Consider the following 25842-nt stretch of genomic DNA (forward strand, 5'->3'; position numbering starts at 1 on the left):
GGGATCATCGAGTCCAATCCTCAGCCCTACTCTGCAAAGTTCTCCCCTACACCACATCCCCCAAACAGCTCATCCAAACGGCCCTTAAACACACCCAGGGATGGTGACTCCACCCCCTCCCTGGGCAGCCTATTCCACTGTCTGACCACTCTTTCTGTGAAAAATGCTTTCCTAATGTCCAGTCAGAGCAAATCCATTACAAACACTGGGATGCTGTGGTAAGTCAAGGTGGATAAACTGGGGGCCAGGTGACTTCCCTCCCCCTCTGTGCCTGGCATTACAGAAGCAACTTCGGTTGTTTGTGCTTCGCCCACATTTTGGCCCCTTCAAGACTTCTGCAGGGGCTCTCTCCTGGGAAGCCCGTGGTGGGGAGCACAGTGACAGCCTCAAGCAAGGGTCTCACTTCTCTGCTGCCGTTACAAGCACCAAACACCCTCTCTGCCCCTGGCTGGAATGGAGGTTTCCATGTCAGCGGTTGGGATGGCCGTGATGGCTGGCTCCTGGGGGGCCTGTCTCACTGGCCACGGCGGGCCAGCACCTTTGTGCCTGGGACCCTTCAGAGCCATGTGGCTCGCTGTGAAACTCACCCCAGAGCTGTGTGGAACACAAGCAAGCTGGCCAAGGGGGGCACGCCGATGGCAGCCTTATTTCTCTGGCATTGGCTTAAAAAAAAAAACCAGAAACCTCTCAACTCTTGAATTGGAAGATGCTGGGGGGTGGGGTGGTGTTGAGGCACTGAGGGTGCCAGGCGGGGGGACAGGGCTGGGCTGGTCGGGCAGCAGCCAGGAGAGCACCCTGGGGTGGGGGGGGGGGCATGGATGGGACCCCCAGAGGGTGTCAGTCCAACCACCCCGCTCGGAGACCTGACGGGGGAGTGGGGGGACGGTGGAAAAAAGTCCCGGAGAGAAGAAAAGAAAAAGCTGAGCTGGAAGGGAGGAGGGAGGACGCCCCTGGCCGCTTTTTGCTCCCGCAGCGGACAGACAGACGGACGGAGGGAGGGATGCCCTTCCCGGGGGGCGGCCCCCCCCCCCCCCCCCCTTCCCCTTCTCCTCTCCCCTCCCCTCCCGCCGGGCCGCGCCGCCGCTCCCCGCCCCCGTCGCCGCATTTAACGGGGCGCGCGGCGGCCGCCACCGTCCCGTCCCGTCCTGTCCGTCGGTCGGTCCGTCCGTCCCGTCCCGTCCCGGCCATGGCGCACCCGGCGCTGCTGCTGGCGCTGGCGCTGGGCCTCGCCGCCGCCGCCAAGTCCCCGTACCAGCAGGTCCTGCAGCACAGCCGGCTCCGCGGCCGGCAGCACGGGTAAGGGGGGGTAAAGGGGCGGGGGGGGTGTGCGGGGGAACCGGTTTTTTCCCTCCATTTGCACAAATCCCGGTGGGAAGCGGCGGCCCCGCAGGAGGTGGCGGCTCGGGAGCCGGTGCGGGGCCGGTAGCAGCTCCGCCCGGCCCTCGGCGGACACTCCGGTGGGTGCTTTCTCCCTCGGATAACGGCTTTTTCCTTCATCCTCGAATAGTTTTTTTCTTTCCTTTCTTCTGTAGAGAACTTCCTTCCTTTCTTTCAGGATGCGTAGTATTGCAGATGTCGTTTTAGACCCCTCAATAGTTCTTTATCGCTCTATCCTCGTTAAGGAAAAAAGGGGGGGGGGGGGGGAAATCCCCAGATTTTGAACAGTTAAACATTTTTGTGGAAGGAATTCTCACTTTCATGAATTCATAGAAAAAGAAAGAAAATTGGTTCAATGGCAGAGGATTGTCTCTGTGCATTAAACACCAATTTACTCTTTGACTGGAACCCCCAGTAACTCTTGAAAGTTTTCCTGACCAAAGTGATCACTTATAATGAGTATCCACAAAATGCCTGTAGACCTCTCTTGCTAGATGGGCAATATGTTATGGACTGAGCAGCTTGAGTCTTCACTGATAAGTTTTTAAAATTTAGTTTTTAAAATTTATTGGGAATTAGGAAGGACGTAAGGATGACAGAGCTTTCAGCTGGCTTCCGTCTCTCAGGGCAGTGACATTGATTGAACTGTAGCTTCCATTGAAAGGGATTGCTGAAGGCAGGGTCATGAAATGCTTTTAAACCCCCCCCCCAAGACTTAAATATTGCAATTTGATACAGTGTCTGGCAGGGATCCAGGTCAGTATTTATGAAAAGGGGTATGCTGTTTATATGTCTAATTAGGTACAGAATCCAACAGACAAATTCTGAGCTGATGTCTACTTGTAAAATGTCAGTAATGAAAGAATTACAGTGATTTACATACAAATACACTGAGTCTTGTTCTTCATCTCTACATGATCTGAAACTAGTAAATATCCAGGTCTGCTGATAGCCCTGAGGCAGGAGTTTACTCAGACTCAGTAAGTTTAGTGCAGTCCTGGTGTAAATCAGCGCACTCATCTCTGCAGGGAGAAGCCTGTTATTCCCTGTACTATCAAGAGGCACACGGTAAGATGTGATTGTGGTCCATGCTGGTGCCTGAGATCTTTGGAAGATGGAAGGAATTAGTACACCAGGGTTTCCAGATGAAGTGAAGTTCCACTGAGATAAGCCCAGTGTAGTTGGCCACAGACTTTGCTCACCAGTTCCTTTCTGATGGAGAGAGCAATTTACACCCAGCTAATTTTTAAACATCGCCTGGATTTTGGACATTGATTAATGACGTGACAAAGAGATACAGCAACACAAAACCAGCCAAAAAGATCTTGCATGTGAGGCGTGTGGTTTTGCTTGCAGGAGGGAGCTCAGGAGTGATGTGCAACGGGGATTGCCACCCCTTCTGCTGTGAGCATCCCCCCACACCATCAATGCTCCTATTGAGCCGCGAGCGAGTTGGGTGGCAGAGCTTGGCTCTGCAGCAAAACTTGTACATCTTAATTAACTTTTTTTTTTTAAAAAAGTAAATCAGCTCAAGTCTGGGAGAGGAGCTGAGAAGTATATAAGGAACATTAAGATTTGAAGATGAAAAGCTAGGAGCACTCTGCCCAAACCCACCCGGCTTTGTGGGCTGGGGAGCTTTGTGGACATAGTCATGGCAGGTAGCTGGGGCCGTACGGTAAGTCCGGCTCTTCTCTGCCCCTTCCCAAAGGGCAGCCCCTGTCCCAGCAGCTCCCAGCTGCTGCCTGCCAAGTGCACGGCTTCAGCTGAAGGGGAACAATAGGCAGTTTTATCCTCGAGTCAGCGCGGCTGGCTGGGAACGGCATGGCAGAGGTGATGAACTCCAACGAGGAGAGGGGAGAGTGTTGACAAATTCATTTTAAGCCAGACTGGGCAGAGGACCAGAACACGCACCATGGGGAGCCGCTACTACAGCCTGCCTGTGGGAATCATTGATAACACGGCCCTGGGGGGGCGGGATTTTTCCACACTGAGGAAAAACTGGGAAGAAATTTTCCCCCATAAGTCAGGGAGGGAGCAGCAGCCCTGCAGAGCTGCGGCCCCGGGCAGGGAGGAGGGAGCAAGGCAGCGCCAGGCTCGATGCTGTTGTGAAGGCGCAAGGGTTTTCTTGGCAGGCTGCTCCCGGGGATACGGGGGAAATGATCAAACAAGTCCTTCAGTAGCCAGGCTTGTCAAGATGAATATTAGAGGGATTGTCCACTGCCGTCAGCCAGACGCTGAAATCTAGGCAAGGTTTGGAATTTCGATGTAATTGGAACCATATTTCGGCGCGGCGGGGCCGAGGTAGCCGAGGTGGGCTGAGTCAGAGAGCACAGACGTCTCTCTAAGCGATGATTTGGCATGGAAATTACTGAGCCTGGGCCAGTTTGCACCAGCTGAACGTTTGGCTTTGTGATTTCTAACTTTTTTTCAGGAGATTCTTTCTCCTTGTCCCTCACCTTATATATAGAAAGGGAATTAAATGCTTTCATGCTGAAACAAACTACCGTTACTGGATATGGCAGTAACGAGGGAAATGGTGAGCTGAACTCCCCCAGGTCCTGCGGGTCCTCACTTTTCCCTTGGGGCAGGACGAAGGTGCCAGGGCTGTGCAGGGTTGGATCCTGCCTCCGCAGGACCCTGGGCAGCCACACCAACAAAGGCTCATTGAAGGCAAGCCAAGCTCCCGCTGGGACTGGCGCTGAAGTTAGCCAACATATAGGAGACCCTCGCGTTAATTCATGCTAATGATGGGCAGGCTGGCCCGTTTTGGAGAGAGATGAATTTGGGACAACGGTGAAAAGCAAGACGGTGGTTGGGCTGCAAACTCTGCTTTTGTTAATTTTGGTAGGCAAGCGGGCAGCCTCTCAGTCAAACCCAGCATGAAACAGGCTGCTGCCTGCTTTCCTAAACAGATCAACAAGACCCTTACAGCAGCATCTCCAGGCGCATCTGGAGTTTCATTTGTACAAATGAAAACTCTGCCTTGGATGGCGCAGAGCACTTCTGATGGGCTGAAATGATGGTTTGCGTATTTTGCTTAATTATTTGTTTTCCCTTCACCTGCCTGGCAGCCAATACTCCGCATACTTTTGGTGCTACTGCCACAGCTGGGGCATGGTGTTGGTGTTGGGAATCCAGTCTCAGTTGGGCTGAGCATCCTCAGCTTGCTTGGGTGTTGCTACACCTCTGGCTCAAGCCCAGAGGCAGTTGGTGGCCTTGCAGCCCAAGCCCATAAATCACATCTGATGCATTGACCGTGCGTTGCCCACATTCGTGGCCAGGGCTGCTGGCCACAAACCACAGAGATGGTCAGCCAGGCAGAGTGGGGAAATGCTGTGCTGGCCAAACCGGCAGCAAGTAAACTCCCAACTCCTGTTTGACCACATCTTTGCTCGCAGTGATACCACTTCTTAGAAAGCTGAAAGGCTGCAGTCAGCTGTCGGTGGGGTTAGTCACACATGTAATGCCAACCGTCTGCTTTTCTGGTTGAGAAGGAGCTCTCGGTACCTTGTGGCCTGATATAGCCACTCTGAATCTGTGCTGTCATACCTGGTGTGTTGAAACCGGAGTGGGCAGTGCCACTGCTTGGTTTCCCCATCAGCAGCTCAGCACCCGTGTCCAGAATCTGCTGAGTCTATCATACAGCAAAAGTATCCATTCTGGTTTTGGTGTAAGTCGGTCTATAGACTGATAAATATCTGTCCTTCTTTATGCCCTAAACAATAAAATAATGGGTGGGTTTGGAAGGATTTGAATTATTGCATAACTTTATCAGGTTTTATCTGGGATTGCAAATTTTAAGTAGCTGTTCACCATGGAAATACTGACCAAAGTATTATTTTTAACTTCTTTATATTTTGGTGAGAGGTAGAACATGGAAAAAAAGTCAAGATTTTGCACTCAGAGAAGAAAAAGATACCCTGGCAGAGTGAAGAGGGATCTCTTTCACTGCTTCCTCCAGTTCATGATAGGTCATTATAGACTCAGACCAAGCAAGCTGACTCGCAGCTCTCAAAATTTCCTCCCTTGCAACCCCAGCAGGACTTTTCGGGCACTGTCAGGTGGGGTCTGGCTCCATGCTGGGGGTCAGCACTGAAAGGAGGGAGGCTTACAGGACCCCCTTCTGCTTTGTCGTTACCTGTAGCCCCAACGTGTGCGCGGTGCAGAAGCTGATCGGCACGAACAGGAAATACTTCACCAACTGCAAGCAGTGGTACCAGAGGAAGATCTGCGGGAAGTCAACGTAAGTACCCGAGTGCCAGCCAGGGTCTCCCTGAAGACCCCGATGCGGAGGTGGGTGCTGGGTGGGAGAGGCAGATGGTGTGACAGATGTGGGATGTCAGAGCCCACGGTGCAGGCTTAATGTGTATATGTATTAAGAATTGTTTTAGCCTTTTACTCCCTAGGAAATATTTGCGTTTTTCTCAAATGGCAAACGTGATCCTAAATCACTTAGATGTTAAGAATGGAAAGTACCGTGTAAATACAAACCCTGATGGTTTATTCTAATTGCATTTCTATATATACTTATAGAGCTCTCAATGCTGTAATGAAGTGTGTACCAGATGTTTTCTAGTACTTAGCTGTGTCTCTCTCCATGCTAGGTTCAATGCTGCCTAGCTAAAAAAAAAAAAAAAAGGAATAAAAGGCAATCCAGAGCTGATGGATATTGGAGAGAATGTAAAATTCATCTACACATGTTTGCTTTGGAAGAGAAAACAGAAATAAAGGGAAAGAAGTGTCAGTTTTAGCCAGCACTCTCTGATGACTCCACCAGGAAAGTTAATTAGACTTGCAGGCCAATTCCACATTTAAAATTGCAAACAATAATATTCAAGTAGCTGTTGCATAAAGTATCTGTGTAAGCAGCCTCGGGACATTCTTTTGAAAGATATAGTCAGCAGATAATTAAGGATATGCGTGCTTGACTGTGTGCCAGGCTGTAGATCAGGAGCGGGGAATCTTCTTCCTTGGTGTAGGCCAAACTGGGCTTTCAGACACGTTTGCTGGCCCGCACTTCAGCACGCACCACCACGTTACCCAATATCAGTGCAAAGGTGCTGGCTCTGGGGAGCAGAGCCGTGGGCCAGGTCTGGTCCTGGATCTGCAAGGTCAAGAAGAACAAACAGCAGAACATCATCTCATGTGTTTCCATTATGGTCCAATGTAAATTGTAATTAGATCTATAGGAACATGATGTTCTTTACTGCAGATTAAATAAACTCTGTTTCTGTGGTCAACAGCAGACTTTGAGATCTTGAACTGTGGTAAGCTATATTGCTTTTATTTTGGTTGCCGTCATTGGTTTAGCTGTGATGGTTGGCCATCAGGATTCGTTTCGTGTGTCTGGTGTTGGTATGGTGAGGAGGAAGGCAAAACAGAAGTCATCACTGTGCATGGCTTTTGGGCTTTCTTTGTGCTACCCATGAACTCATCTAAAAGAGGAAAATTCTGTACTTCAGGAGGATGTATTGCAGGATGTGCCATATAGTGAGCATGTAGAGTGGTTTCCCTTATGTCCAATTGTCTTTACAGAAAAAAAAAAAAGAAAAAAAAGAGAGGCAATATTGTAAAAACAAACAAAAAATGCCCCCCCCCCCCCCCCCCCCTTAATTCTACAAAACCACCAAATCTGGGAGGATTTGGTTTGGGTGATTAGAATTCAGGCTCTGATTTTGCCCGAATGGTGGCTTTTTTGATGTAAAATGGACAAGAATATGGTGTGGCAATGTGGCATCATCATTGCCTCTTCTGATAACAGAGTAGCTTAGTACGTCTCCAAAGAAAACATGACTCAGCTGTGGATGTGGGATGTGGCTTTGCTGTTACAGTCACTGAAAGGCAAAGCCATCCAGCCACAGATTTCTTCAGCTCTGAAGCAAATGAGGAACTAACCTCAAGTAACCCAAGTGTGCAGCTGTATTTGGCAGAGACAAACTTGTCCGCTTATCTCCAGAAAGAGGTGGAACAACTGGCATCTGGCAGTATTTCATGATTGCATTTGAGGAGATGGGGTGATCTCTTCTAACCTCATTTTCTCTGCTTTTACCCAAGTGTCTAATCCAATGATGCATTGCTGAGAGAAAAGCATACACAGCATTAACCTGCCTGTTAACCTATGAGATAATGTTCCCATTATACACGGAATTTGCTCACTATTCTTTGCTTTGTAACATCTTGACAATGGGTGTCATTGTCTTCTTCTCTCTTCCTAGTCATTTTTGAGCCTGGGCCCTACTTTTCCCTTTAGCAGTGCTTGTGCAGAACAAAAGACACGTGCCTTGACTCACATTTTCCAGAGGACCCTGGGACAGCTCTGATTACAAACGCTTGCTGGTGATGGCTCCCGCTGGACGTGGAGTTCCTGGCGTATGGAAGCAATCAGGAGTCATTTGGGCCATAAAGGACATGATGCGTTATGCTGCGGCAGTCGAATTCTTAAACCAGTGTCAGGGGCCTGATGCTGTGCCGTGCTCAGTGCACCGGTGCCCAGCAGAGAACGTGGGCATGGTTAATGGTGCTCAACATGAACCCCCGAAACCAGCCCGTTGCGTGGGACTGAGCTGGTCCATGAGAGGTTTTGAGAATACCTGATGCCTTTAAATCCCAGAAAGAGTCAGGATTTGGCAAGTTTGTCATCATAACTGGGTGGATCCAGCCTTTGCTTGGGATCTATAGTCAGAAGTGCTCTCCTGAAGCTGTGTGCTTGGTCCTCTTGTTGGCAGTGGGGTCCACTCCATCAGCCCAGGGGGGTGAGAAGAGCGGTCCTGGGGTAGAAGACGCTTGATCTGTCTCACCTAGTTCACATTTGACCTGGCTGTTATCCTCCTTATTTTCTTAAAGGGTCAGTGGTGCCACAAGTTGGAGGTGTGTTGCAGGCACAAATACCTGGCTTTAGGAAGATAGTTCTGACTGCTTTGATTTCTTTTCTTTTCCTACTCTGAGCAGTTTCAAACATGTAGTAAGGAGGGAGGTCAGTGATAGACCAGGTACTGCAGAGAAGCAAAGCTGAGCTCCTGCAGAGCTGACTCAGAGCAGAGAAATTCAACCCTGAGTGAGGAAGGCAGAAAAGTTGCTGGAAGCCTGTAGCATAACTTCACTCCTCCCTTGCGTGATCACATCCTGCACCGAGGGACACAGGGCGACTGGAGCAGCGAGGAGAGCCAGCTGGAAGGATACGGATGTGCCTGGTCTTTACTCTTGTCTCCAGGTGCATCACCTTTGGGTCACTGCTGAGAGTGCTCACGGTCACCCTGGGTGCAGCGGGCCCCGTGCTCAGTTGCTCTATAGCTGTTACCAGAAACAAATACATTACGGCTGGAAGGCAGAGGCTCAGTGGAGAGGCTTTGCAGGGTTGCTTCTCGAGCAGCATCTTCTGGTCCATGGGGGCGGAGTGCTCTACTGGCGCTGGATGTGCACAATGGAAATTTCAACTCATGCATCAGAGGAGGACTCGTACCTCTTTATCTGCTTTTTTGCTTTGTTTTTCTTCTCTTTGCTGAAGTATTGGCTCACGCAGTTAGGGAGAAATTAGAGGATTTATGTACATTTTTTATCATTGCATTACTTGCTGATGAAGTGAGATAAGACAGTTGGCAAGGAGTCTGACACTGCTTTGATTTTAACGAGCGCTGAAACAAGATTGTTTTGGTAATTAGGTAATTTTCCACTGTTGGTTATTCCAAAGCCAAAGAAATAGTTTATTTAGAGTGTATTCTCATAGTTGTGTCTGTGTTTTTTATATTTTTCTACCTTCCTTATGCGCTGGACTCATTCTTCCAGAATTGGGGTTGCAATTGAATGTGTCTCCACACATTTTTTTGTTTGAGAATGAAAAGACAACTTACATAAATTGGGTTTTTGATTACTTTTTGAGGAATAACTAGTGGCAGTAAGTTACCCCTTAATATGTTCCTTTTTTTTTTCCTTTTAAATTAATTTTCCTTTTCTTGTCTGATGTACTTTCCTCAGTTCAGGAAAAGAATGACTCTGGCACTTATTTTACAAAAACAAAACATATGGGTTTTATTACAGGAAATTATTACAAATGGATCTTTATTCACCAATATATGCCTAAGCTTATTTTTATTACCTTGAAAAATGCACTTAAAATTTAATTTCAGATCCTAAGAATGCAACCACAATGAAACAATGACTAGTAAAAGCCAGGGAGCTTGCTTCTGCAGTCAGACACAGATAGACATTTTAGAAATACAGTGTTTCAAAACCAGAGGCTGAAAAACTATAGATTCAGCTTGCAATTACTCAATGAGGAGGTCAGGAAATTGTGGTCAGAAGCGTTGCAGAGTGGATGAGAAATGCTCTTTGTACGAGGGCACTGCTTGTTTAACCCACATTGCTGGCATCCGCCGTGGCCCAGCATAGTGGTCTGTAGCCACTGAGTAGACACCATAAATGGGGACGGACTTGGCAATTCCAAAGACTTTTGTGCAGATCCTGCCGTGTGGTGCGATGGCTGGGAGGTGTTCAGTGTTTCCTCCCATGAGCTGTTTGCCCCTGGCTGTGTAAGAGAAATACTCCTCCCTGGCCAGCAGACTGGCTCCAACCCACCTGGAGGAAGACATGTCAGAGGAGCAGCCTTCCTCCCATATGGATGTGTAGGGTAGCAGAGCATTGAGATGCAGAGTCCTGCAAGTGAGGTGGAGCAGCCTTCATCCACAGCTGTGCTGCTCCTCCCTGAGGGCTGGAGGTGGCTGTGGGACCAGCTGGGAGGATGCCCTGTGCCCAGTCCCGAGCGACTCCTTGAACATTGCCCACCTGCCTTTGGGTGGGCTGGGTGGTCTTGTGCTTCCACCAAGTCCACCAGCCATGGGAGGGCAAATGGCTGAAGTTGAAGCTGCTTTTTTACAATCCTCATCTCTGGCTCCTTGTAGGTGCAAACACTTGGCTGAGCACCTCTGTGTTCACCGGGCCCTTTGCAGAAGTTTTCTGGCACTCAACCCAAAACGCTGGCATGTAGAATGCATACCAGGTGATGCTGGTACATCACCTGCAGTGGGCGAGTGAGACTGGGGGCTTGAAGGAACTGGCCCCATTACTGGCCCCGGTGCTTCTGGCCGTTAGCTTCCCTTGTGGGGTGGTGCTGGAGGTGCCCAGGAACACGCTGGCAAGCGGGTGGCACGGTCCCTCCATCCCTTCCCGATGCCCTCACCTCCTGGCAGACGCCCGGCTGCTGGGGCAGCCCCGAGCCGGCGAGCCCCGTGCGCTGCAGGCTGTGTGCATCAGCGTCCTGCCCCTCCGTCACAGCTCATTAATCTCCGATCGATCTATAAATAAGCCTTTTAAGGCCTACGTCAGCACTCAGGAATTATTTATGCTGAACTTTGGAATGATTTCTCTTTAATCAGCTCTTCATCTTTGATTACAGGTCTGAACCAAGGGAACTGTCTAGACTGGATTTAGTTTCTAGGGTAAAAAAAAGAAAAATTGGAGGTAGGGGAGGGAAATGGCGGGGGTAGAAAGTGTGTGTTTCTAATGAACACGAGACGGGGGGGGGCTGGGGAAAGCGGAGCAGCAGGGTGTTAAGATCTCCAGTAGTCAAAGGAAGGGATTGCTTTAGGCAAACTCTTTCCCACATGGAATATATAATGTCTAGACAATCAGTCTGGGTTTGCTTTGTAATTCTCTTAGGAAACCGTGACACAGAATTTATTTGCTTCTGTCACAGAAAAGCAGGTATTTCTTTCACTTACTGGCTCTTAATTACCCTGAAGAATTCCCTCTTAAACCCCAGGCACTTCCACTGTTTGTTAACAGTGTTAAAATGATGACAAATATCTGAAGCTTGAGGATTTTCCTTTCTCTTTGAGTGAGTGTGCTGAGGATCGGCAATACAGCATCCTACTTGTCTTGAATCCAACTGGGAGCACAGAGGAAACACTTGTCTTTGGGAGGAACACCTATTCCTTCACTGTCTTAGCCCATCGATCAGATGGCCTTGCTCCTGTCACACCAAGTGTAAGAGCAATAGGTAGAAGAATCCCCTGTGGAAAATAAACGGGTGACTTCTGGATTGAGGTTTTCCCTTTCTCTCTTTTTTTTATTCCCCCCCTGTTAATATTGAAACATGTTCCCTTGAAGGGCCAGCTTTGAGAATCAGATGACTTTTATTTCCCATTGAGCTGCAGACGATGGACACAGCATTCAGGCAGCTCTTATTTAGGATCTGCAAATCTGCAGGATGGCCCCGAGTCCCCAGGATGGAGTCTTTGGCCCCTTAGGTTTTACTGGGGGATAGTGCCTAATCAGAGCAGCAGTTTGCAGAAGGAAATGTTGCACTGAGGGTGCTCGCATGGACGTACCAGTGTTGGCAAAGACCGGTGGGCTGCGGTACTGCCCGGGGTGCCCACGGATGCATGTGCCACTACCGGTGATGTTTGTCCTTGCAGGGCTTATCCCAAGCCCTTCTGCCAGTGCATCCAAGACCAGGGATGCTCCTTCCCCTCCAGGTCTGTCTGGTGGATTTTGCCATAAGTAAGCAGATAATTTCTGGTGGTGGCCAAGAATGGGATGAAATGAAGGGGAAACGCTTGGCCGGTTTGGTAAAGCAGCAACATGCTGGAGTTTCAGTGTGTTGCCCGGTGATCAGACATGACATCAGCAGTCAGCCAGGGAGATCCCCAAATCCTGTGGGAAATGTGCCTGGATGAACCAGCACTTGCAGTGTCTTGCCTAGGTTATCTGTTGGGACTGTGGCGTCAGTTTCCAACCACTGTTTGTACAAAGTCTCCTGGGTAGCGTGGTTTTGAAAAGAAATTGTGTCTGCTTTTGTTCAGTGGAGAAATTTGCAACATGCAGCCCTGAAGGAGATAAAAATTGTGGTTTGTCTTTTGTTCAAGTCTATATATCTAATGAAGAGTCTGCTTAGAAACATCACCAAATATGGATGGACACAGAACTATAGCAAATAGAGAAGAAGCAGTGAGACACCATCAGTTAATCTGCCGTATCCCTCTCTTATTCCAGAGTAATCAGCTATGAGTGCTGTCCTGGATATGAAAAAGTTCCTGGAGAAAAAGGCTGCCCAGCTGGTAAAAATATGTTTGACATTTTTAAAACTTCTTAAAATTATACAGCTGCCTAGTAAAGGGGAATGTTAGAAAATTACTCAAAGTGGATTTGATTTTTGCAATTTGTGCACAATATTGCCACGAACAAGTCAGAAATGGACTCAGCAGAGCACCAGCTGAGTGCCAGATCAGCTCCAAAGCATGCAAAATGTTCCAGACAACTTAAAACCTTGGATATAATTAAACATAATCAAGCATGGGAGGGCCATAGGGAACTACTTATTCCAACAAGTTATATAGCTGTATTGGAAATGGAATACAAAGGAATGATAGAGTAGCAGACAGCTCTGCCAATCTCTGCTCATTTTTATTTTGGCAAGCATGAGGTTAGCAAAATTGCATTTAGGAGAAAATACTGTTCAGCCAGTGGTGGGGGTTGGGAGGGAATTAACTGGGTTTATTGAAGAAAGACATATTCTGCTTTTGCTTTCTGAACGCTTCCTTCCACAAAAGTTTGATGCTGCCCAGTTAACCATGTGGGCTGGTGTGGGTGGGTCGGTGGAGACCGAGACCAGCGATAAGCTGCCAGCTGTGAGCAGCAAAAGCCTGAGTACAAACAAGGATTGGGTGAAAGCAATGAATATATTTGCTTGCCTCAATTCATATCCATCTAAATCCAGAGTAAGGCCATTTAAACCTGCAGAGATGCAGTAGATCCTGGATTACACTGCTGTAATTGAGGCTGGAGCTGTCACGCTATGATTATTTATTATCTAATTAGCGAACAGATACGAGTTCCCTGACGTGCTTCATTTCCCCAAGCATTCTCACCAGCAGCTCTCCTTTAACTCAGCGCAGTGCGGGAAGGATGGACGATGTGTTGGGAACATAACCTTCTCTTCTTTCAGCACTGCCACTTTCAAACATCTATGAAACCCTGGGAGTTGTTGGCTCTGCCACCACGCAGCTCTACTCCGACCGGTCTAACCTAAGGCCAGAAATCGAAGGACCTGGAAGTTTCACAATTTTTGCCCCGAGTAATGAGGCCTGGGCGTCCTTGCCTGCTGTAAGATATAATTCCTCTTCTTTCTCTTCTTCCTCTGTCTTTCTCTAGTGGAGATCCAGCTCTGCAGGAGTCTGGATCCAGCCCTATCTAGTAGAACGGACACAGTCCTGATGTGGGAAGGACTATGAATTTCTAAGATGGGAATCACTGTACCGGTCCCTCAGCTCCAGAGCTTTGTTTCTGAAAGACCCATCACTAGAGAGATGTGGATGCTCTCCAGCGGGTGGCTGTGAAAATCACCTCGTTCAGTTTTCCCTGCTTACCATTAGGGATTGCAATAAGACCTGCAGCAAGAGACTTTCCATCCCTTTTGGTTTTTCTTGTTGACCCTTACTTTACCACTCTGGTTGTTCTTAATAATTTGCACAAGTAGCCAGTCCCAGCTGGAGTCTCTGTAAACCTGCAGCCTTTGTGCATCAGTGTGTTCCTATGCTCAATTACATATAAATTTCTTTTACATTGGTTTTGATTTTCTCACTCCGTGTCTTGTGGAATTTCCACTCCTGAAGTTGTCACCACTGTCCTGCTGGTGCTCTGATGCTAATGGAGCATCTCTGTGAACTGGGGAGAGTCCCAGCTGTACGACCCCTATCCAGTTACATCCCACATTTAAATCACTTGTCCATAAATACGTTAGAACAACTATTGGGGCAGGGAGGGGGCATCTTTTTGACTACCCCCACAACCAAACCTCTACCCTGAACCTGCACCAGCAGAGCCCCTTGCAGGGATGCTGCAGCGAGGGAAGGTCTCCTGGTGTATTTGTCCTTGGCCCCGAGTGATGCCTTTTGTTGTCTTACTGCTCATTTCGATGCAGTGATCCCACACTGGAGCTTGCTGCCATCATCCCTTCATCTGCCAAGGACAGGGGTGCCAGAGCTGCTAGCTGCTGTTGTAAGACGAAGATTTATGAAAGTCAGAGCTCTTAATTTGCACAGATGGCTTAAGGCTGAATACATCACTTAATACACACACACGCACCCACCTTGGAAGCACCTTGGATGCAGCCAGACCTCCTGGCTCTCTCTAACAACTGGCTTAATTGCACTCAGCACTGAAAAATGAATTTTTCTGGTTTTCAGGAAACTTTGGATTCCTTAGTCAGTAATGTTAACATTGAGCTGCTCAATGCCCTTCGCTACCACATGGTGAACAAACGGGTCCTCACGGACGATCTGAAACACGGGACAACACTTAACTCAATGTACCAGGACCTGCCTATCCAGATTCACCACTATCCCAATGGGGTAAGACATTTGTATAAAACCTACCCACCATGGGCTTGCTTTTCTGCTGCCTTGCAGCTCCTACACTGTTCTTGGACCTCCAGGACTCTGTAATGCTTAGGTTGACAACTATTGATTTAGGATACATATTTAGAAGGAGCTTGAAAAGAATATTTACAAGCAGACAGTTGCATCAATGCTGTTGTGCTGTATAACCATATGCTTGCCTAAGTATTGGTTCATGCATATTTTCTTAGTCTTGATGGTGCAGGGTAGACAAAACCACTGATTATTTTCAAAGCTCTTTAAACCTGAAATGTTTCAACATTCTTGATAGAGCATTCTCATTCTTTGTATGTTTTTTTAGGAAGCCACATTTCTGCTCCTGCTGATTCAATATTATAGCACTCACTGGGTTTGAAATAGAAAACCAGCAGAGGCTGCTTTACCTTCTTGTTTTAGTGCACATAACGCCCCGTGGCTCTTTCCTTCTCCAGATTGTCACTGTGAACTGTGCCAGGCTGTTGAAAGCTGACCATCATGCCACCAACGGAGTGGTCCATGTCATCGACAAAGTCATCTCCACCACTACAAACAGCATTCAGCAGGTCATTGAGACTGAGGAGAGCCTGGAAACTCTTCGGGTAAGTCCATCCCACGTGTGCTCCAGGGCTCCTTAGAGATGTTTAGTCATCCCACGCCCAGTGAGTTGTCCTGAAGAGCTTGCCAGTGCCTAGGTGCTGTGACTTGAAAGCTGCTGATAAAATCCTTGTACCAATATAGCTTATTTTGCTTTAGGAAGATAAGTGTTTGATATCAATGCAAGTAGGGTTTTATAAGAATAATTGTCACCCTGCTATTGCTGTCAGTAAAGAGATGTAGACTGAGTCTGTCTCCTCACTGTTCTACAGGAGTTTTAGCCTTAGGAGATACTAACTGTTCAGATTTGATGAGTACCAATTTATTTGACTTGGTATTTGCCAAGTCAAGGAATAACTTAACAAGCAAAGGGGTTTTGCAGTTAGCCAGCTGTGGGTTCTGATCTGAATTATTCACTGGAACTACTGTGACCCTTTCCAGGAGTGTCAGGGTATTTGAACTAGCTCTCAGTCTTGCCAAAAAAAGGCTCTTGTACTCAAATTTCTGGAGCACAAGAGAACCATGGGCCTGGGTCAGATTTATAAAGGGACCGAAGTGCTGAAAGAAGCTATTCAGGATTTTTTGTAAGTCCTCTGAAATTATAAAAGCCTTAATAAATCTGGCCCTTACTGTGTGCCTGGACAAAGTTGCTGACCTTTGTATTCTGGCTGAATGTGCTTATACCCTCTCTCCTCATTTCTCTGAAGGCTGCAGTGGCTGCTTCTGACCTCAACAGCTTGCTGGAAAGCGAAGGCCAGTACACGCTCTTGGCTCCAACCAACGAAGCCTTTGAGAAGATCCCACGAGAAACACTGAACAGGATCCTGGGGGACCCAGCAGCCCTGAAGGGTAAGTCCTTGTTTACTGAGCCCATTGAGAGAGTGAAGAGTATTTTTCAGTTCATCAGAATTCCTTCTCAAGGATATCTGAATGGCTCCTTGATACGCTGACAACAGCTGCAGTAAACAGATTTGACAGACTCCAGCTTTTTAAACTGAGCAGCCCAGACTTCTTTAGATGTAGATACGGTAGATGTGTAGACATGGCAGAGAGGGTGGTATCCAGGTATGGAGGAGGAAGCTGAAGCAGTCCCTTTTCCAAGCTTTTCTTTATCACTTCTGTATGTGATGGTGATTTCTATCAGTCCAGCAAGATGCAAGAAAACTAATGACTAATCAATGTAACCTCCCCTGACAAATGGGTCGAATAACCACACAAAATGTTTTGAAGTTGGCAAAGATGTATAAAAATTACTCCTTTTAGGCACTTCATTTCACAGGCTGCTGAATTAAAATCAGCCCAAATTAAAATGACTGTGCATCTTTTGGAGTGGAGCCCCGTACAGTACAGTACAGTACAGTACAGGAGGCCCTTGGCATTGAACAGGATTCCTAAAAGCTGCAATAATTTCACAGCTGGTTTTCACAGCTCACTAAGACACTTGCCTCTCTTACAGACCTGCTGAACCATCATATCCTGAAGTCAGCCATGTGTGCTGAGGCCATCATCGCTGGCCTGACGATGGAGACTCTGGAAGGAACCACCCTGGACGTGGGCTGCAGTGGGGAAGAGCTGACCCTCAATGGGAAGGCCATCATCGCCAACAAGGATGTCCTGGCAACCAACGGCGTCGTGCATTTTGTTAATGAGCTGCTGATCCCGGACTCAGGTACTGGTGCCTCTCTGCATCTTTCTTTCTGTTGCCTTTCTTTTGTCTATTTTGCCAAGGAAATACTGGATTCAGAGGGTGTAGATATTTAGTAGTGATGCGCGAATTTCCTTTAACACAAGGTTACTATGTGTTGCTTTTCTTTTCAGCTAAGACTCTGTTTGAGTTGGCACAAGAATCTGAGGTTTCCAAGTCTACAGACTTTTTCAGACAAGCTGGTCTCAGTTCTCATCTAACTGGCAGTGAGAAAGTGACCCTCCTTGCCCCAGTGAATGATGTGTTCAAAGGTAAACTGGGGAGTAAATCCCTTTCTTCCATCAGTTTGGGCCACAGTCTTCAGCCAAGTCTCAGTGCACAAGTATGCAAATCCTCTCTCAAATGCCTCAGCTACAGGCAGTGGCCTCTAGCTTTACAATTAAAAACTGGTGTGGGTAATACTCTGTATTTGGACCTTTTTAGTGTCTCAGTGGTCATTTTACATGAATCAATGTTTTTTCCCATATTTTTTGCTGCAGATGGTCTCCCCGTTGTCGACAGCAACATGAAAAACTTGCTTCTGAACCACATTGTTAGAGACCAGCTCTCCTCTAAATATCTTTACCACGGACAGAAACTACAGACTCTGGGTGACAAAGAACTGAGAGTTTTTGTGTACCGCAATGTAAGTTCTTGCAGTGTGCCGTGCTCCATATGGCTGAATGATGCTTGATGCCTGTAATGTTATGGCTATCATGTAAAAAGTGTAATTGGGCATTGTGGAATGTATAAAAATCTCTGTTTTGAAGCATATGCTGATAAAGGCTTTTTTTCTGCAATTTTGTTTGCAGAACCTTTGCATTGAAAATGCCTGCATTGCTGCCCATGACAAGAAAGGAAGGTTTGGGACCCTGTTTATCATGGACAAAATGTTGACTCCACCATCTGGCTCAGTGATGGATGTTCTCAAGGCAGACCATCGCTTCAGGTGACCTTTCTGCTCTTCCGAAGTGCTAGTTAGGAGCAGAAGAGCTGCCAAAGCAGTTTCTATGTATTATGGGTCATAGCCATGACTATATATATTTTTTTAAACTCAAAAAGAGCATCCAAAACCGTGGTCTCGTCCCTAAATTATAGGGAGTGAGACTTCAAATAACCCTCCAATGAATTGTGAGCCAAGAGTGTGTGGTCCCCCTTAATACAGTCAGAAGCTGGCTCTGAAGCCACCTCTGCCCATCAGAGCTACTGTGGCCAGACCTCTCTGTCTCCTCGCTACCGTTTGGTCCCCAAGGAGTCAACTTTGTCATTTCTAGATGTTCTGATTGGACCTCACAGGCTCATTTCCTACCTAATCAACTTTTTGGTTAATTGATTTTGCTGAACCCCAGCAGGATTTTGCAATCGTAACTTCACAGAGCTCTCTTTAGAACACAACATGCCATTGCTCGAAGACCAACGAAAGTAGTTTATAGTGAAGCATTTTGTGTATGTTTGTTTTGCAGTACGTTGGTGGCTGCAATCCAGTCTGCAGGTCTAACGGAGAACTTGAACAGGCCAGGCACCTTCACGGTGTTTGCTCCAACAAACGAAGCTTTCCGAGCCATGCCCCAAGGGGAACTGAACAAACTAATGGGTGAGCATGTTTAGAACATTTAGATGAACAGCTTCAGTGTGTTATTGGCATGATACAGGGAGGAATGGCTAAATTTCTCTGCCATATCTCATTCTTTGATGCTGTTTGTTGGAAGCATGGGCTTCCTCTGCAACTGGTTTGGGTAAACCCTATCCAGCAGAAAGCTGAGGAGGGACCGAGTGGCCCTGAAGTCTCACACAAAGCGTGGGCATGGGTTTATACTTTCCTTGTGCTTGGAAGATGTGTTTCTAGTGTGTTGCTACAAACTTAATTTACTATAGACTTTAATTTGGCTGTGCGGGCTGGTGTGAACAGGATAACTCTGAGGTGTTTCTAGAGCCCATGGTGAGGTCTCTGCCTTTCTCAGGGATGAAAGAAGTGAGAATGTAGCTGTCAACCACATAGGATCAGGGTGTCTAAAGTAAGTTTTGCTGATAGAAAACACAGTCCACTTTCAACCACAAGTTATACTGTACGAAATTAAAGTAGTAAAAGGATGGAGCTATTGCTCCATCTATGTGTACATGGACAAAGCAGGAAGTCCAGTCTGATCCTGAGAAAACAACAGATATTCCAGTCTAGCACAGGCAACAACTAATATCCTGAAAAGCACAGGCATGCAGGTTGGGTGTGGAAAAAAGCATGGGAATGTTTAATGATGCTCTTCAGGATGAGCACCATGATCTTTTATTTTGTTCATGCTGAAAACTGGCTGTGGTTGGAAACAATGTCAGGTATTTGAGTGTAAAGTCTTCTCGTCATTAATGCCCAACCAAACATTGACATCATAATTTGCCCATGGTAGCTGGTTATCCTTTTAAGTGCAGGAATGAGGAACTGGTAAGATCAGACTGCACATCCAGTCTAGTGCTTAATATATAAATATTTCAGAACTGTTTTGCAGCTATTGTAAACGGCTGCAAGAATGAAGTATCCCAGATGTGGACGCTTCAGATGTTCTTCTTTTTTCACACAAATATTTAGCTTATGCTCCTGATGAAGAAGTGAATCATGCTGGTGAGGACGTGCAGTGTGAACTGTGGCCACACAAAAAAAACTGTAATGGAAAAAAAGCTCACAGTGTGTTCAGATACGAGCATTGAAAGAGGAAGGAACCGCTTTGGTTTTTAGATGAAGGACACCTTTTGCACTACCTGTTCCCCATGGCCTACCCGTGGGTTTTGTCAGTGGCACTGCATCCTCTAAAGGAGAAGATGGAGGAGGGCTGCTGGCCCGTGCTGTGCACGTCACTGCCTCTTCTGGAAAATAGATGGCAAAGGGGAAACATCTTATCTTCCTAAAATCTGTTTCATAGCATGGCTAGATAAGTAGAGACTCAGTGGGGTGGGGATCAGGCCAGCAATCGGTGAGCCATTAGTGACATTTCTCCTACACTTTTCCCTTTCCTTCCCAGGAATCCCGCAGTTTCAGCTGTGAAGATTATTGTCAAGCGACACTGGTACCGGCAAAAGTATTGACATTTGCAAATAACAGAGTGCTCTATCTGCTTCCTTATTTCACATAGGTCTTTTTCTCCCCCGCAGACTTCCTTGGGAAGTGAAAGCAGCAACAAGCGTAGGTTCACGCTGTGCACAGTGAGAGAAAGATGGACTGAAAAACCAAGAGATAGGGATTTCATGTATAGGACAGGTTTGGTATTTACCAAGGTGGGACACAGGGATAGTGTCCTTCTAGACTCGCTGGGATCCTGACCTGCCAGGGCAGGAACAGCCTCAATGCCCTAACCAGCTCCAACCAAGGTCCTTCTGCCTGGTCTTTTCAATTTTACATTGTTTCCTTGCACTGTCAGGAAATTACGGTATTTTCCTTGTACTTTCATTCCAGCACATGAAATATGGGAAGCAAGTGCTGATGTCGTTTTGCATATGTAAATGTTTTCATCCCCCAGGTAATGCCAAGGAGCTTGCCAACATCCTCAAGTTCCATGTGGCTGATGAGATCCTGGTGAGCGGTGCAGTTGGTGCCCTTGTGAGGCTGAAGTCCATGCAGGGAGATAAACTGGAAGTCAGCATGGTGAGTCACCTCGGATGGGGTTTCATGGTCAGCAGGGCTGTGGTCTGTGTTTAGCTGTCCATGCTGAGGACCAAAGTATGTCTGTGCTCATTTGGACGGTGTGGGAACCTCTTCTAAGTGTGTGCACAGACCCACCAAACAGTGTTTTCTGGGCTGCAGTGAAGGGACTGTTGCCTTGCGTTCAATTCAACAAGCTGGAAGTCATGAAATGTGGTTTGCTTCAGCTTTCTCCCCAGAAGACCAATTGTAAATGATTTCCAGGAGCTGTTATAAATTTAACCCTGAGTCATGGGGGAAAAAGCATAAATAAATTAAACGAATAGTTTGTTCAGCTAACACGTCTTTTTTAGTGTAACGAAAATGATCTCTGCATGGGCTCCCTTAACACAGCAGGATTTATTTAGATGTATAATTTCATTTCACAAATTCTGCATTACATTAAGAGAATGTAGGATCCTCTATTGAGGAAAAAAATATATTTCAGAAAATAAATAACCACGACCCACTCTGTGCATAAGGAAGAAAATGCAGGACAAAAAAAAGGAAAGGCCGGTGTTTCCAAGGGCATTGAGTTGGCCAGTTTGTGTGTGAGACTCTTCCTGTGTCCAGTCCTGATCTGCCCTCTCCTGATGTCATCTCCGCAGCCATCCCTCTTAGCACAAGCAGCAGCACCCACTGCCACCAGGGAGCTGGTGGATGTCCTCTGCTGCCATGGAACAGCGTTCCCAGCCAGCACACTGAGAAAATCCATGCTCAAAAGCCTGCCAGCCACTCCAGGACAAACTGCTCAGGCTATAATTTGGTTTTATATTCTCCTTAATTGGCAAGAGGAATGAAAACGCCTACAGCCATCCAGTAAATGAATGAATGCAAAGTGAGGGTTTCTTTAATAAAATTGGAAATCTCTGATGACAAAAGTTGCTCCTGTTCTATTTTTCTTTTCCTAAACAGAAAAACAACGTGATACATATCAACAAGGAGCCCGTTGCTGAAAGCGATATCATGGCCACGAATGGTGTGATTTATGCTGTGAACTCTGTCTTACAGCCACAGGGTAGGTCCATGGTTAGAAATATCTAGAGCCACATCATTACAGCAGAGCTGCTTTGGGAGGGAGTGGTGACACATGGCAATTGCTTCAGTTTATTGAGGAGGATTAGTCTATTACGGGATTTTCAACACAAAATATTGGAAGGAAGCAGCCTGTGTGCTTTGATGAGTATTTCAGTGCTATCTATGTCCCACCCTTAGCCTCAAGGCCACAAGAAAGAGGTGACGAGCCGGCAGATCCCGCATTAGAAATCTTCAAACAGGCATCTGCATTATCCAAGGTAAAATACAAAAAAAATCTCTCACTGTTGAACTACTGAAATTACACTTTGGTAATAATGATTGGAAGATAATCTCACATTCAGACTTTGAATTCCAAAGAGAGTGAGTGTATGTGTTTCATGGAATCCTCTCTTCTTGCATGATTTAATTATGTAAGGAATAATGCATCTTGCAACATGAAGCCTATAATTTGCAGCACACTGAAAGTAACCTTGGCATGGTACTATATATGTCAGCTTCCAATAATGAAGAGTCATTCATCCATAGTTTTTGAAGACTGGGGATAAATGTATTGACATGCAATCTGTACTTATAGCTGTCGGAGACTTGTTGTATTTATGCAAACCTTATACTTTCTTTCCATGCAGGTTTCTCAGAGAAATCCTCGACTAGGTAAAACACCTTCTCTAGCTTGTTTCTAATTTCCACTGTATGTCCCTGTCCCTTAAAGAGAGGTTTATTCTGCTGTCTTGTTGCAAGCAAGATGTAGCATAACTGGGAGGGGAGGGGACAAGGTGATGCTGTGTGTCTGTCCCACCCAACTCGGTCTTCTCCTTGCAGCACCCGTCTACTCCCGGTTACTAGCGAGGATGAAGGAGAACTCGGGTGGATTCTGAGCCACGTCGTGAGCAACAGCAGTCAGCACCTCCATCCCATCTGCTCTGGCTGACAGCTAAAGAGAATGACAGAACTGTTATGAAAAACCAAATATCACCCTTAAATTTATTTTTGTTTCCAATGAAGTGAATAGGAAAAATGAAAAGCCATATATATATATGTATATATTTTAAGACCATTTTTATTTGGTTTTGACCTTAAAGTTCCCATGCTGAGGACAGGTTTTGATTTTTGTTTTATTTTTAAAAAGTAGTCACTAATTTGCAATATTTAACATACACAGTTTTGGGCTTGATACATACGTACAAGGGCAGGTGCTTAATTCCGCCCTGGTTCAGGAGCTCAAGAGATGCTTAGTGCCTTGGTGCTGTCTCACTGGGGAAGACCAAAAGGGGCTGAATTAAAACCCCTTTTCCAGGCTCCCAGTGGTACCCTACTGGTGCTGCAAACTCCAGGCTCCTGAAGTGGGAAGCTGGGTATGATCTCACTGAAAACCCCTTCCAAACCAGTGGCAGAATTGGGAAATTTTGGCCAGAATGACTTGGCAGGAATTGTGTATGTTCAGCTTTCTGAGGAAATACATCACCCAGGGCCAGCCGTATGGCTGGGTGAACAGTGATTGCTTTGGAGGAAGTAAATTTGTTGAATTCATTAACCATTACCCAAGCAATTTTTTTTCCGGGGTTTTGTTTGTTTGTTTGTTTTTAAACAAGCGTGTGTTTCCTTCTTCCCCTGTGTTTTAAAAGTCTTCCATGAAATTCTGAATTGAAGGCTTTTAACAAAAGCCTCTCTATTGACATTGAGGAAACTGCATAATTATAAACTACAGTTTGAACTGTTCTCTTTTATTTTAATTGGGTTTTGTTTATGCCTATGGGTTTTAACTGTGCTGCATTTTGTTCACAAGACTGAAATGAGAGTTCTCCCTGGCAGAAGCCTTCCAGTAAATGATTCATTTTTAATAATGGTGGTGTTTTTTTAATAAAAATTAAAAATAAAATCAAAAATATAAATATGACAAGTGATGATAATGTTTGTTTGGGTTTTTGTTTGTTTTGAATTGCCTGATGGCACAGTTTGACCACCTGAGCACTGGGAAGGAGGGGGGTTGGATTTGGTCACATCAATATCTACAAGTCTAATAGTTACTGGAGTGGAATAGCAAAATATTTCTCCTCTCTGATCCTGGCCTGTCATCATTTTTCAGCGGTACTTTCACGAGCAGTTGCTGTCACACACTTCAAGAAGCACAGGGCAGCCGTGCGCATCCCTCCCGCGGGACGCTCAGCCACCCTCGCTGACAGCTGGAGCTCAGCACTGCTCGCCGTACTGCCAACAGCACTGATTCACATCAGGGCTTTATATTCACTCCCCGGCCAGTTATTACCTTGGTGAAACCCAGGATTATGAGGAAAAGAAAAAAAAAAAAGGGTATCAAGTGCAGAATGCAAAAAATCCAGATTGTTTTGGTTGCCCTGGCTGAGAAACACACTGGTAGTTTTATTTCTATTAAAAGCTGAAATTGAAATCCCATATGCTGTGAGCCATCTGCATAACTCAAATGTGTGAAAAATAATCAAGCTCTTCTTTTATTTCCCTTCCCCAACCTCCCATCTCCTCTTTCTATTTTTCTGGCACATGCTGTTCTGTTATTTAAGGCTGGAGTGGTAATGGGAAACCCTTTGAGCCACCTATTCCCAGCAGCCCAAGGAAGAAGAGTCTTACCAGGGGACTGGCTCCTGGGGGAAGCTCAGCTTTTTGTAATTAGAATAATTAATTACTAACTCCCTACAAAAGCCTGAGAGAGAGCAAGAGAGAAAGCTAGTTGACATCTTGCTCAGTGGCAGTATGTGCAATTGTAAGGGCAGAGTCTTGCCTTGTTTTGCTTTGCCTTTTTTTGCCCTCTGTGATGCTTCATGACTAAGTGATATAAAGTCCTTCACAATTTGGGAAGGTGGAAAGTAGATCTGATCCTCATCTAGGTGAGTGCCCCTTGCTCGTACTTTCTTGGCATCTGGCCTGGTGACTAATTGTTTCTTTGCAAAATGAAACCACTTGAGTAGATGGGGGTAGGGGAAACTTTACTTAGATGTGCTTAGTAACTACAAGAAGTCCCATCTGCTGAGAGAGCAGTTTTCCTCTCCTGGGAATACAGCCCTGGCTTTCCACCCCACGGTTTGTGGGCAGGCATTGGGGCTGGTAGTGATGCAGCGATGATCTCCTTTGTGTTTTGCATATGGCCTGACTTTGCCAGGCTTGCTTTGAGGGGGACATGAGGTTTCTGAGTCCCAGCAGAGTTTACAGTAGATAGAGGTGTGTTATCCTTTCAATCCAATTCCCTTTTTGGCTTTCTCCTGTTGCTTACTCTCCCTGGTCCTATGACAGTGCTCCCTCCCTTGCTCCTCCTTCTGCCTGCTCTATGCTCTGAGCTGCTGGGGGGTGCCAGCAGCAGCTCCCCACAGCACTGTGGATGCAGGGCTGGTGTCCCTGTTGTGTTGCCTCTATAATTTCCCTGGGATCCCACATCCTGGGAAGCCATCCCAGGGCGCCTTCCCACAGGCTCTCTGCTTGGAAGCTCTCTAGGGCTTTGGTGTCTCCAGATGACAGTTCATGTTGGTGGAAACTCTTGAGATGATTTAATTCCCTCCCTTTCCCTGCTCCAAGTTGGTTTCTCACCCCACTGTGCTCAGGGAGGATTACCCAGATGGCTTAGATCAATGCCAACGGCTGAGCTCTTTAGTTGATCAGCAGGGACTGCATCTCTTGCTCTGATTCAGGGGCACTTTGGGGAAGTTTTTCCCCGTGGACGTTCATCCCTGTACCTTACCCCTGTGAAGTGAGAGCGGGTGCTGGCAGTCATCCCACCAAGGGGAGTGAGATATTATTGCTTCAGCCTTCAAGGGGTGCAAAAGGGAGGAAGCAAGAGGAGAGCAGCTGAAAGATGGGGAAATGAGGAGTGCTGAGATGATGGGAATATGAAACTTATCTGTCATTTTTCTAAAGAAATATTTTTTTAATTTTTTTTTTTGATGTGACAAAAGGTGGAAGTGAAAGGAAGAAGGAAGTTGCTGGTGCTGAGGAGAAACATAACTCCCCTGGGGAAGTGCTGGCTGAGGAGCAGAGAGCTTCTGTGAGCCGGCTGGGTGTGGGAACCTGAGGGATGTCCCAGCTCAGGGCTGTGGTGGGGTGGGGGAGCTGGGATTCCCATGTGTACCCATCCCACCCCGCAGCTCCAGGAGTGT

At 46.6% G+C, this 25842-nt stretch overlaps 1 protein-coding gene across 1 annotated transcript; it reads left to right on the top strand.

Moving 5' to 3' along the window:
• The first annotated feature begins 1119 nt into the window (after window positions 1-1119).
• TGFBI (transforming growth factor beta induced) lies at window positions 1120-23625 on the top strand. The gene is made up of 17 exons (XM_074838781.1): window positions 1120-1296; window positions 5522-5620; window positions 12364-12428; window positions 13316-13473; window positions 14556-14720; window positions 15197-15343; window positions 16046-16187; window positions 16795-17007; window positions 17157-17294; window positions 17523-17668; window positions 17835-17971; window positions 18486-18616; window positions 20526-20650; window positions 21602-21704; window positions 21902-21981; window positions 22351-22375; window positions 22544-23625. The coding sequence occupies exons 1-17, from the start codon at window positions 1187-1189 to the stop codon at window positions 22597-22599; spliced, it is 2040 nt and encodes a 679-aa protein (XP_074694882.1). The 5' UTR covers window positions 1120-1186; the 3' UTR covers window positions 22600-23625.
• Window positions 23626-25842: the final 2217 nt, after the last annotated feature.

This window comes from Strix aluco, chromosome 13 (genome assembly GCF_031877795.1).
Source record: "Strix aluco isolate bStrAlu1 chromosome 13, bStrAlu1.hap1, whole genome shotgun sequence".
Classification (NCBI taxonomy): Eukaryota; Metazoa; Chordata; class Aves; order Strigiformes; family Strigidae; genus Strix; species Strix aluco.

Bases quoted from the DNA above. Each gene is read 5' to 3' on its own strand.
- TGFBI (XM_074838781.1), top strand. From the start codon at position 1,187: ATGGCGCACCCGGCGCTGCTGCTGGCGCTGGCGCTGGGCCTCGCCGCC. The intron at 1,297-5,521 runs GTAAGGGGGGGT...CGTTACCTGTAG, and splicing joins CTCCGCGGCCGGCAGCACGG to CCCCAACGTGTGCGCGGTGC. The intron at 16,188-16,794 runs GTAAGTCCTTGT...CCTCTCTTACAG, and splicing joins GGACCCAGCAGCCCTGAAGG to ACCTGCTGAACCATCATATC.